The sequence below is a fragment of the Rhinichthys klamathensis genome, unplaced genomic scaffold (genome assembly GCF_029890125.1).
Source record: "Rhinichthys klamathensis goyatoka isolate OS25496 unplaced genomic scaffold, OSU_Roscu_1.1 h1tg000257l_1, whole genome shotgun sequence".
Classification (NCBI taxonomy): domain Eukaryota; kingdom Metazoa; phylum Chordata; class Actinopteri; order Cypriniformes; family Leuciscidae; genus Rhinichthys; species Rhinichthys klamathensis.
In genome coordinates, this window is record NW_026606779.1 from 140,001 (window position 1) to 152,500 (window position 12,500).

Here is a 12,500-nt window from a genome sequence, read left to right on the forward strand (position 1 = left end):
GTTGGGTTACTTTTAACCCAACTGGCGTTCAACCCAATCCATTGGGTTAAAATAACCAACCGTTGTGAAGGTGCTATACCACCCCATAGTTGGGTTACTAGCTGGGCTACTTTTAACCCAACATTTAAAATTTAAGCTAACATAAAATAACAATGAACATTTCGTGAGCTTAGAATTATAAGGTTCTATCTCCACTTTTGGTCGAAATTGAGTTTGACATAATCTTATCCATTAGGTGTTTATTAATGCCTGTGTGGTGTTATTTTTGTAAAAAAAAAATATTTTGTTAGTAGTTATTAATAAAATAAAACGATTCCATCTCACAAAACAGCAGGGATGTAAAAACTTTGATGCTCAATATCTCAGAACTACCCTAAACGGAGATAGAACCTTATAATTATAAGCTCACGATTTGTAAAAGCATAACTGTTTTGTTCCTTATTATTTAAAATACGCTCCTTATGTAAAATGCACACATCATGCACAAATATAATCAAACTCGGATTTGGATCAAGCAAGCAAAGTAAGTGTAAAATCTGTCCACTTTCTTTCCCTCTGTAACTGTTGTGTGAGCGAGCGTCATGCATGATGCCTTCCTGTGAGTGTGTAATGACTCGTCTATACCTTCAGCTCCCTACAGAGACTCAATATTACTGTTACCATAGTAAATGTAGAGTATGCATCACATTTACACAAGCTAGATACCCGGGGAATCATATAAACACGGTCACTACTGCAACTGCATCGACTTCAATTCAATGCATGAAATATTAAGAACATGTGAGGCATTGAATTTAACCTGAAACCTTACTTCACCTCAACATCAAAATATACTTTTATAACTCCCCTTATTCTCAATAGATTATTGTGTTTTTACTGCATTTCAGCTCAAAAAAGGCAGTACAACAAATAATACAAATTCTTTTAATCTTACTTTTTAAACTTGTAAACTTCAAATATTACTATTATTTATTGCATTGCAGTAATGAGATGTAAAAACACATTAACCTTAGTTTTTAAAAATGTAAAATCTACTAATATTTAAATAAAACATCACTGTTTTTTCTTGCATTGCTGTAGCAAGATGTCTAAATACTTCACTTTTTTATAACAATGTAAATATCACTATTTTTCTTGCATTGCAGTAATGAGAATTACTTTTCATTGCATTACAAAAATGAAGAGTGAAAATATGCATAAAGTTCTTGCAAAAAACTTAAAGGGGACCTATTACGCCACTTTTTACAAGATGTAATATAAATCCCAGGTGTCCCCAGAATGTGTCTGTGAAGTTTCAGCTCAAAACCGACCCACCGATCAATTATTTTACCATGTTGTAAACGGCAATTTTTGAGTGGGAGGAACAACATGCTGTTTTCGTGCATGTATCTTTAAATGCAAATGAGCTCCTGAGTCCCCGCCCCCTTTCCAGAATGGGGCGGAGCCTTTATAGCTCATACTCTGCCGAACACTAAAACATCTGTTTGGTTTTGATTATCATCTCCATCACGGCTCACGTGAGATTGCAGTTCTTCATTATCATGAAAGTTTATTATCTGCATGCATTTTAAAGCCATATCAGTCTAAACTTCTGATGTATAGTTTTCTGACCACACACATCCAAAACACGCACACAGAAACCTGGGTATTAAACTATGTTCTCTTTCACGTCTTATTGCGCTTAAACTGTCAAATACACACAATGTTACATCAAAAACACACAAAGTTCACTTAAACACAGTCGGTTATGTCTGTGAACGTAAACAGCAGGGAAAGAAATCGCATGTGTATATTAGATGTGTGTATTAAAGCGAAAGCGGCTTAATATACAGTACCTACCGCTATATATGCTGTTAATATGAATCAAACAACAAAAGAAAACAGAAAATCACTGCTATTGACTGAATAACTTTAGTAGCTTTAATAATAATATATTTCTTACTTGAATGCTGCTGTTAAATGCTCTAACAAGGAGATAAAACATGGTGGACTGAACAGCTCACTGAGGGGCGGAGCTATGCTAATCCATCAGCAGTCATGGGCGGAGCCTACGCATATGTGATGTCACATCGCATAGAATCCGAAACCGGCTTATTATTAAACACTGCTTATGATTTATGGGGATTAAAAAAGAGGAGTGTGTGGATTTCTATAATTATAGGGTGGTTGTGTACACACACTGCCAACACACATGTTCAAACACCATGTAAAAGAGAATTTTGCGTAATAGATCCCCTTTAATAGTCCTAAAACAGGATTCAGTTTTACCTTTGAGCACTGCTTGTGATTCTGACACCACACCAATGATCCATTGCTCTGAAACGAGAAGAGAGACACAATAAAAACACTGCAAACCACATCATAAACGAAACATTAGTGAATCACTTCGAACGGTTCATTTCAGCGAATCGATTCAAAGATTCATTTGCACCATCACTCAAACAAATGAAGCTTGACTACAAATATTCCAGTTTGAAATGAAGCCATGTGAATCAGAGCTTTGTTCACTTTTCCAGAAGCATCAGAACGGGCAAACCTTACGGCTCTGCAAATCAAAAGTCTGCTTAAGTTCAATGTCAAGTTCAAAGGATTCTTGAACAATGTAATCCAGTGGAAATTCCCTGCGAAAACCTTGGGAAACAACTTATCATTAAAGGACTTAATTTGCCATCCAGTACCGTAGGGTGTTGTGCACTTGATGTCAAGGATAATGGTCAACTAGCATCAAAGAGTTGAACTGAGACAGTGATTCTGGAACCAGAGCAAACGCACAACATGTGAATCATCAAGATTGTAATGGAGCGTAAACGTGTGTCTTCAATCAGAGTCATTAAACCAGCGCAGCCTGAACCGTTTTAGCAATTCGACTGGATCTAGTACAGATATGTTAATTGGATCACCTTTATGAAGACTGTAAATCAAACATTATTAACTTCACCTCATAAACTACAGAGGCTTTAAACCGAAACAAATCATCAACATCGTTGCAACTTGTCATTAAGCCCAATAAGATGTTATTTCATAAAAGCAGTAAGAGATCGAGATCATGTTGTGTAGTGAATAATTTACTCAACTCTAACCTCATCCAAGATGTTCATGTGTTTCTTTCTTCAGTGGAAAAGAAATGAAGGTTTTTGAGGAAAACACTCCAGGGTTTCTCCATATAGTGACTTCAATGGGGTCCAACGGGTCGAAGGTCCAGATGTGAGTTTCAGTGCAGCTTCAAAGTCTCGACACGATCCAGCCGAGGAATAAGAGTCTGATCTAGACAAACCAGCGGACATTTATAACAAAATACACATTTATATACTTTTAACCACTAATGCTGGTCTTGCACTAGCTGTGATGCGACACACATTACGTGATCAGGGTGAAAGGTCAAGCGGGACGTAGGCGTAAGAACAGATCTAGTGTTTACAGAGCGAACGTGCAAAGACTAAGACAAACGCCATTTACAATAAATAAATACATCTTGTCTTAGTCTTTGCATGTTCGCTTTGTAAACACTAGATCTGTTCTTACGCCTACGTCACGCTTGACCTTTCACCCTGATGACGTAATGTGTGTCGCATCACAGCTAGAGCAAGACCAGCATTAGTGGTTAAAAGTATATAAATGTGTATTTTGTTATAAATGTCCTCTGGTTTGTCTAGATCAGACTCTTATTCCTCGGCTGGATCGTGTCGAGACTTTGAAGCTGCACTGAAACTCACATCTGGACCTTCGACCCGTTGGACCCCATTGAAGTCACTATATGGAGAAACACTTGGAATGTTTTCTTAATTTCTTTTCGACCGAAGAAAGAAAGACATGAATATCTGGGATGACAGAGAGTAAATTATCAGGAAATTTTAATTCTGAAGTGAACTACTCCTTTAAATGAATCCCAGCTCCACTGATATATCATTCCCAGGACATTCAGAGCTTTGGTTGTAATCCTCGGACACTCGGCGTGATGTTGACCCAGCTGTTTCTGCTCGTGTGTTTCTGACCTCGACAGATAATTATAGGTCAGACTGTTAGGATATTCCTGGACAGTTTAAGCCTTTTGTTTTTAAAGCTCACAGATTTACAATCAGTTTTCTACAGCATTGCTGGTGGATTCACACTGCCAGATCAACTGTAATCCATCACACAAACTCATCCACTGGAGCGAAGCATAACCTTGTCTTTAAAGATAAACTGTGCGTTTACATCATGTATGCGTTTAGCAGGCGCTTTCATCCGTGCAAAACAACGTGCAACAGAGCGGCGGAATCAATCCGTCACACAGACAACGAGAGCGTTTAAAGATGGAGACGTTTGAGAAATATACTGTGAGATTCAGTGAATGTACATTAATGTAGGAGACGGGACGCAGAGTTGCAATTTAAATTTAAATGTAAGGACGCAGAATTCAAATTAATTAGAAGTTCGTGACTGCAATTTTTTGACTAGAAAAGTAAACATTGTCAGGACAAACTTTGTACTGTTTTTGAAAAATTTGGATGGATGGATGGAAGGATGGAAGGAAGGAAGGAAGGAAGGAAGGAAGGAAGGAAGGAAGGAAGGAAGGAAGGAAGGAAGGAAGGAAGGAAGGAAGGAAGGAAGGAAGGAAGGAAGGATGGATGGATGGATGGATGGATGGATGGATGGATGGATGGATGGATGGATGGATGGATGGATGGAATGATGGATGGATGGATGATGGATGGATGGATGGATGGAAGGATGGATGGAACGATGGATGGATGGATGGATGGATGGATGGAACGATGGATGGATGGAAGGATGGATGGATGGAACGATGGAAGGATGGATGGAACGATGGAAGGATGGATGGATGGATGGATGGATGGATGGAATGATGGATAGATGGATGATGGAAGGATGGATGGATGGATGGATGGAAGGATGGTTGGAACGATGGATGGATGGATGGATGGATGGATGGATGGATGGATGGATGGATGGATGGATGGATGGAATGATGGATGGATGGAAGGATGGATGGAACGATGGAAGGATGGATGGATGGATGGATGGAATGATGGATGGATGGATGGATGGTTGGAACGATGGAAGGATGGATGGATGGATGGATGGATGGAATGATGGATAGATGGATGATGGAAGGATGGATGGATGGATGGAAGGATGGTTGGAACGATGGATGGATGGATGGATGGATGGATGGATGGATGGAAGGAAGGAAGGAAGGAAGGAAGGAAGGAAGGAAGGAAGGAAGGATGGATGGATGGATGGATGGATGGATGGATGGATGGATGGATGGATGGATGGATGGATGGATGGATGGATGGATGGAATGATGGATGGATGGATGATGGATGGATGGATGGATGGATGGAAGGATGGATGGAACGATGGATGGATGGATGGATGGATGGATGGATGGATGGATGGATGGAACGATGGATGGATGGAAGGATGGATGGATGGAACGATGGAAGGATGGATGGAACGATGGAAGGATGGATGGATGGATGGATGGATGGATGGAATGATGGATAGATGGATGATGGAAGGATGGATGGATGGATGGAAGGATGGTTGGAACGATGGATGGATGGATGGATGGATGGATGGATGGATGGATGGATGGAATGATGGATGGATGGAAGGATGGATGGAACGATGGAAGGATGGATGGATGGATGGATGGAATGATGGATGGATGGATGGATGGAAGGATGGTTGGAACGATGGAAGGATGGATGGATGGATGGATGGATGGAATGATGGATAGATGGATGATGGAAGGATGGATGGATGGATGGAAGGATGGTTGGAACGATGGATGGATGGATGGATGGATGGATGGATGGATGGATGGATGGATGGATGGATGGATGGATGGAATGATGGATGGATGGAAGGATGGATGGAACGATGGAAGGATGGATGGATGGATGGAACGATGGATGGATGGAAGGATGGATGGATGGATGGATAGAGAGCACAAGACTCCATTCATGTCTTCACTAATGTAAAACCTCACACACACACACACACACACACACACACACAGCTGCCACGGCTTGTTTCATATCAAAGGCTCTTAACAAGGAAACACAGCGAAACTTCTTTCCAATGTTTGTCTTTCCTCTGGATCAGAGCGTGTCCCTCGGGCTCGGCACATTAAGAGAAACGGAGGGAACGAAGGGCTTAATTTAAAAGGTAATAATTTTTACGACGTCAAACGCGCTAGCTGGACCTCTGTGACACACCTTTGGCTTCACACACACACACATAAATAATCCCACTTTCCAAACGCTGGCGAAACAGAGTCTCTCTTTCAGCAGATTTACAGCCGGGTGTTTCCCTCCGTCTGATGGAATCACTGATACTCAAACACACATTAATACTGCGCTATTTACACGTCAGATAGGACAATAAAAGCTCTTAAAGAGTTTCATTTCACTGGACATTAAACCGTGTTTTGATGACCTGTACTGACACACTGTTATTTGGGACATAAACTTTCTGAGTGTCAAAAGCGGCTTGAATAAACAAGTGAGACAGAATACAATAAAGTTCAAAACCAGTCTAAAACCAGTTAGTATTCTTTACTATAGTACTATATTATTCATTACAAATTATATTATTATCAGCCGATGAATGGATGGATGGATGGATGGAAAGAGACAGAGAGAACAATAGAACGATGGATGGATGGATGGACTCTGCTTTAAAACCGCAACATCCTCATTCAATCTTCTTCACACTTTCTCACTGAATCCTTTATTAACTCCTGAAGAAGGAAGACCGATCGACTGTCAGCAGCAGTTGCACAGGGTCTGTGAGGAGTGTGTGTGTGTGTGTGTGTGTGTGTGTGTGTGTGTGTGTGTGTGTGTGTGTGTGTGTGTGTGTGTGTGTGTGTGTGTGTGTGTGTGTGTGTGTGTGTGTGTGTGTGTGTGTGTGTGTGTGTGTGTGTGTGTGTGTGTGTGTGTGTGTATGTGTGTGTGTGTGTGTGTGTGTGTGTGTGTGTGTGTGTGTGTGTGTGTGTGTGTGTGTGTGTGTGTGTGTGTGTGTGTGTGTTATCTCAGAATAAACCCCCTTCAGGTGTGTGTGTGTGTGTGTGTGTGTGTGTGTGTGTGTGTGTGTGTGTGTGTGTGTGTGTGTGTGTGTGTGTGTGTGTGTTCACAGGTCTTTCATGTGAAAATGGGAGGTCTGGTCAGCTGCAAAAACATGCAGCCCCCCTCCGAACTCGCCTGGTGACCAAATGCCAGTGTCACACTCCTCACACACACACACACACACACACACACACAGCCTCTGGACACTCTTTATGGAGCACCAACAACAATCGCTTTCTATTCCTGGAGCTACAACCAGTCCTTCATCAAACTCAGCCTGTCATGCACTTCCTCCGGAGACGAAACCCCCCAGAGACTCACAGATTCACCAGCGTCTCCACACTGCCCTTCTGATCTAAAGAGAGATGTTCCCCTCCAATCATTAAACGGATAGTTCACCCAAAAAGGAAAATTAGCCCATGATTTACTCACCCTCATGACATTCTTCTTTCAGACAAATACAATCAGAGTAATATTTAAAAAAAAAAATCCTGGCTCTTCCCAGCTTTATAGTGGCAGTGAATGGCTGTTTTTTGTTTTGAAGTCCATAAAAGTGCATCTATCCATCAAAAAAGTGCATCTGTCCATCATAAAAGTGCATCTATCCATCAAAAAAGTGCATCTGTCCATCATAAAAGTGCATCTATCCATGATAAAAGTGCATCTGTCCATCATAAAAGTGCATCTATCCATCAAAAAAGTGCATCTGTCCATCATAAAAGTGCATCTATCCATCATAAAAGTGCATCTATCCATGATAAAAGTGCATCTATCCATGATAAAAGTGCATCTGTCCATCATAAAGTGCATCTATCCATCATAAAAGTGCATCTATCCATCATAAAAGTGCATCTATCCATGATAAAAGTGCATCTATCCATGATAAAAGTGCATCTATCCATCATAAAAGTGCATCTATCCATGATAAAAGTGCATCTGTCCATCATAAAAGTGCATCTATCCATGATAAAAGTGCATCTATCCATCATAAAAGTGCATCTGTCCATCATAAAAGTGCATCTATCCATGATAAAAGTGCATCTATCCATCAAAAAAGTGCATCTGTCCATCCTAAAAGTGCATCTTTCCACGATAAAAGTGCATCTATCCATGATAAAAGTGCATCTTTCCACGATAAAAGTGCATCTATCCATGATAAAAGTGCATCTATCCATCATAAAAGTGCATCCATCCATCATAAAAGTGCATCTATCCATGATAAAAGTGCATCTGTCCATCATAAAAGTGCATCTATCCATCATAAAAGTGCATCTATCCATCAAAAAAGTGCATCTGTCCATCATAAAAGTGCATCTATCCATCATAAAAGTGCATCTGTCCATCATAAAAGTGCATCTATCCATGATAAAAGTGCATCTATCCATGATAAAAGTGCATCTGTCCATCATAAAAGTGCATCTATCCATCAAAAAAGTGCATCTGTCCATCATAAAAGTGCATCTATCCATGATAAAAGTGCATCTATCCATCATAAAAGTGCATCTGTCCATCATAAAAGTGCATCTGTCCATCATAAAAGTGCATCTATCCCTCAAAAAAGTGCATCTGTCCATCATAAAAGTGCATCTATCCATGATAAAAGTGTATCTATCCATGATAAAAGTGCATCTATCCATCATAAAAGTGCATCTATCCATCAAAAAAGTGCATCTGTCCATCATAAAAGTGCATCTGTCCATCATAACAGTGCATCTATCCATGATAAAAGTGCATCTATCCATCATAAAAGTGCATCCATCCATCATAAAAGTGCATCTGTCCATCATAAAAGTGCATCTGTCCATCATAACAGTGCATCTATCCATGATAAAAGTGCATCTATCCATCATAAAAGTGCATCCATCCATCATAAAAGTGCATCTATCCATCAAAAAAGTGCATCTGTCCATCATAAAAGTGCATCTATCCATCAAAAAAGTGCATCTGTCATCATAAAAGTGCATCTATCCATGATAAAAGTGCATCTGTCCATCATAAAGTGCATCTATCCATGATAAAAGTGCATCTGTCCATCATAAAGTGCATCTATCCATCATAAAAGTGCATCTATCCATCATAAAAGTGCATCTATCCATGATAAAAGTGCATCTATCCATGATAAAATTGCATCTGTCCATCATAAAAGTGCATCTATCCATGATAAAAGTGCATCTGTCCATCATAAAGTGCATCTATCCATCATAAAAGTGCATCTATCCATCATAAAAGTGCATCTATCCATGATAAAAGTGCATCTATCCATGATAAAATTGCATCTGTCCATCATAAAAGTGCATCTATCCATGATAAAAGTGCATCTATCCATCATAAAAGTGCATCTGTCCATCATAAAGTGCATCTATCCATCATAAAAGTGCATCTGTCCATCATAAAGTGCATCTATCCATCATAAAAGTGCATCTATCCATCATAAAAGTGCATCTATCCATGATAAAAGTGCATCTATCCATGATAAAAGTGCATCTGTCCATCATAAAAGTGCATCTATCCATCAAAAAAGTGCATCTATTGTGATCATGGATAGATGTACTTTTATGGACTTCAAAACAGAAACAGCCATTCACTGCCATTATAAAGCTTGGAAGAGCCAGGACATTTTTTAATATAACTCTGATTGTATTCGTCTGAAACAAGAGTGTCATATACACCTAGGATGACTCGAGGGAGAGTAAATCATGGGCTAATGTTCATTTTTGGGTGAACTATCCCTTTAAGAAAGATATTCCCCTCCTCATTAACGGCTGCAGTTCTGCTTCATCTCTGCTCGACATCTCATTCAAGAACATCATAACCGTCAGGAGCGCGCATGGATGTCAGCTTGTTTTGATTGCATGGCAAGTTTCACGAGTTTCAAGAGTCCTTCAGTTCAACACAATGAGGGACGCGTCGCAGGAGAAGAGCCTTTCGCTGAGACCGTAGGAAACTAATACCTCTAGATCATGACCTTTGACAAAAAGCCACCGCATAAGAGCAACACAAACCCTTCACTTGGGAATCCTCGGTTTCACTGCAGCACAAATATCATCCAATATCAGACAAAATGCAACAAAATCCCATATAATTCATATAAATTCCATATATAAATTATAGATGGACCGATAAAGCAGATTAAATGGCCGATATTCCATTGTGACTGAAAATGTACTCAGTATCTGTTTTCAGATTTTTGTGAATTTAGGGTAAAATTTATGCAAAATAAGTGTTCATTTCATTTTCTGTCATTAAATAGTTTTAACAGTAATATTTCTAAAGAGTGACAGACCATTATGATCATCATCAGCGAGTCAGGTTCACAATCTATAGCTATATAGAATAGTGTAAAATGACAATAAGAATTATTATTAATAATAATAATGATTAAAAATAAGTGATTAATTTGATTTTTAAAAATCTGGGTACATTCCGTTTGCGCATATAGCCTACTGTAAATCGGCCATTGAAAAGCGCATAACCTATAGGTAAAAAATGTAAAAACATCCTTCTGCAAAACAATAATCTAAGTTTCAAGATTGTGTAAACAAATTTAAAGTTAGGAAATTGCATACTAAATCGAAATTATGTCATTCTAAATCGAAGTTGTGACATAAATAGAATTGTATGGGAATGTCCCATTGAAACTGGTATTGATGAGGCTTCTGCCTGATATAATGATAGTTGATCATACCTGTAAATGCTTGAAAGCTGCAGAAATGCGCGTGATGTGCAGACTGAGACACCGCGACGCGCACCTCGCGCGATAAACGCTCGCGCTGAAGAACTCGTCGGGTTTCCTCGCGTCTGCGCGCGCGGAGCTCCACAACACGATAATCCACAGGGTGAGCGCGAGCATAGCGAAGCCTGCAGTCAGTGAGTGTGTGTGAGTGTGTGTGTCGCTCCTGCTCCTGCTGCAGATGAAGAAAGTTTCGAGCTGAAAGGGGGGGGAGTCAGACTCAGCGCGCGCGCGCTATTGGTGGAGCTCGGCGCGCGCCCCGCCTCTCCAGACGCAGGTAGATGCGCGCGGGGGCGCGCGCGAGGAACTTCAGATGGGATGATTGGGGAAGTTCTGCTTTTTCTTTTTTCTCTTATATAATATCAATATGCTTTTGCAATATGTGTTTTGTTTTCAAACATGCTTTTGTAAACTATAACATGAAAAGCTGAAATTATTACATAAAAATCATAATTATGACATAAAAGGTTGACTTGTGTCATAATTTAGATTTTTAATCTCACAGCTATGATGTCATAATTTAGTATGTCATAATTTCAACTTTATCTCATTTATTTTCCTCTTCTATAATATCCATATGCTTTTGCAATATGCTTTTTACAAACGTGCTTTTGTAAACCATAACATGAAAAGTGAAAATGATGACATAAAAAATCATAATTAGGACATAGAAAGTTGTGTCATCATTTTACTTTAAAATTACATAATTATGACTTATTATAATACATAACTTCAACTTTATCTCATAAATTAGACTTTTTATGTCAATTATGACATAAAAAATCATAATTATGACATAGAAAGTTGACTTATGTCAAGTTGGACTTTAATCTCATAATTATGATGTCATAATTTCGACTTAATATGTCATAATTTGTACTTTTTATGTCAATTATATGATTATGACAATATAATTATGACATACAAAGTTGACATGTCATAATTTAAATTTTTAGATCTCATAATTAAGATTTAGTATGTCCTAATTTAAACTTTATCTCATAATTTTGACTTTTTATGTCAATTATATGATATACAAATCCTAATTATGACATAGAAAGTTCTGCTTTCTGGCAGGGAAACAGTTTATTTTTCTTTTCATTGATATCAATATGCTTTTACAAACATGCTTTTGTAAACCATAACATGAAAAGTTGAAATTATGACATAATTTTTACATTTTGTGCACATAATTATGACTTAGTATGTCATAATTTCAACTTTATCTCATACTTTCGACTTTCTGTCAATTATATGACATAGAAAGTTGACTTGTGTCATAATATCGACTTTTATGACTTATGACTCTATCTCAAATTTTTCACATTTTATGTCAATTATATATGACATAATCATAGTTATGACATAGAAAGTGGACTATGCCAATTTTGACTTTAATCTCATAATTATGACTTAGTACGTCATAAATTCAACTTTATCTCATAATAATGACTTTATTCGATGTTCAGATTTCTGTTCTGGAAGTGCATGCAAATTAGTACATTATTTATTATTAGAAAATGCTGCATTTGCATATTTTAGTATCACGTATCTATTAAGAGAATATAATAAGAGAATATATTTGTATTGTCATTTCCAATTTGGTCAAATGATCCAAAACGCGTGAAAACATTCTGGCACGTGCATCAAGTATTTTCATATTGAAGTGAGTGTTCAAGCTAAGCTTCTCCAGT

At 38.5% G+C, this 12,500-nt stretch overlaps 1 protein-coding gene across 1 annotated transcript in view; it reads right to left on the bottom strand.

The window, feature by feature from the left end:
- LOC130101510 (anosmin-1) overlaps positions 1-10,962 on the bottom strand; it is an 83,861-nt gene extending 72,899 nt beyond the window's left edge. Inside the window, exons 1-2 of the mRNA XM_056267279.1 lie at positions 10,762-10,962; positions 2,269-2,316 (exon numbers count right to left, since the gene is read on the bottom strand). Coding sequence (XP_056123254.1) covers positions 2,269-2,316; positions 10,762-10,926 — 213 coding nt within the window. The 5' untranslated portion in view covers positions 10,927-10,962. The remainder of the gene's footprint in view (positions 1-2,268; positions 2,317-10,761) is intronic.
- Between the last annotated feature and the right edge of the window lie 1,538 nt (positions 10,963-12,500).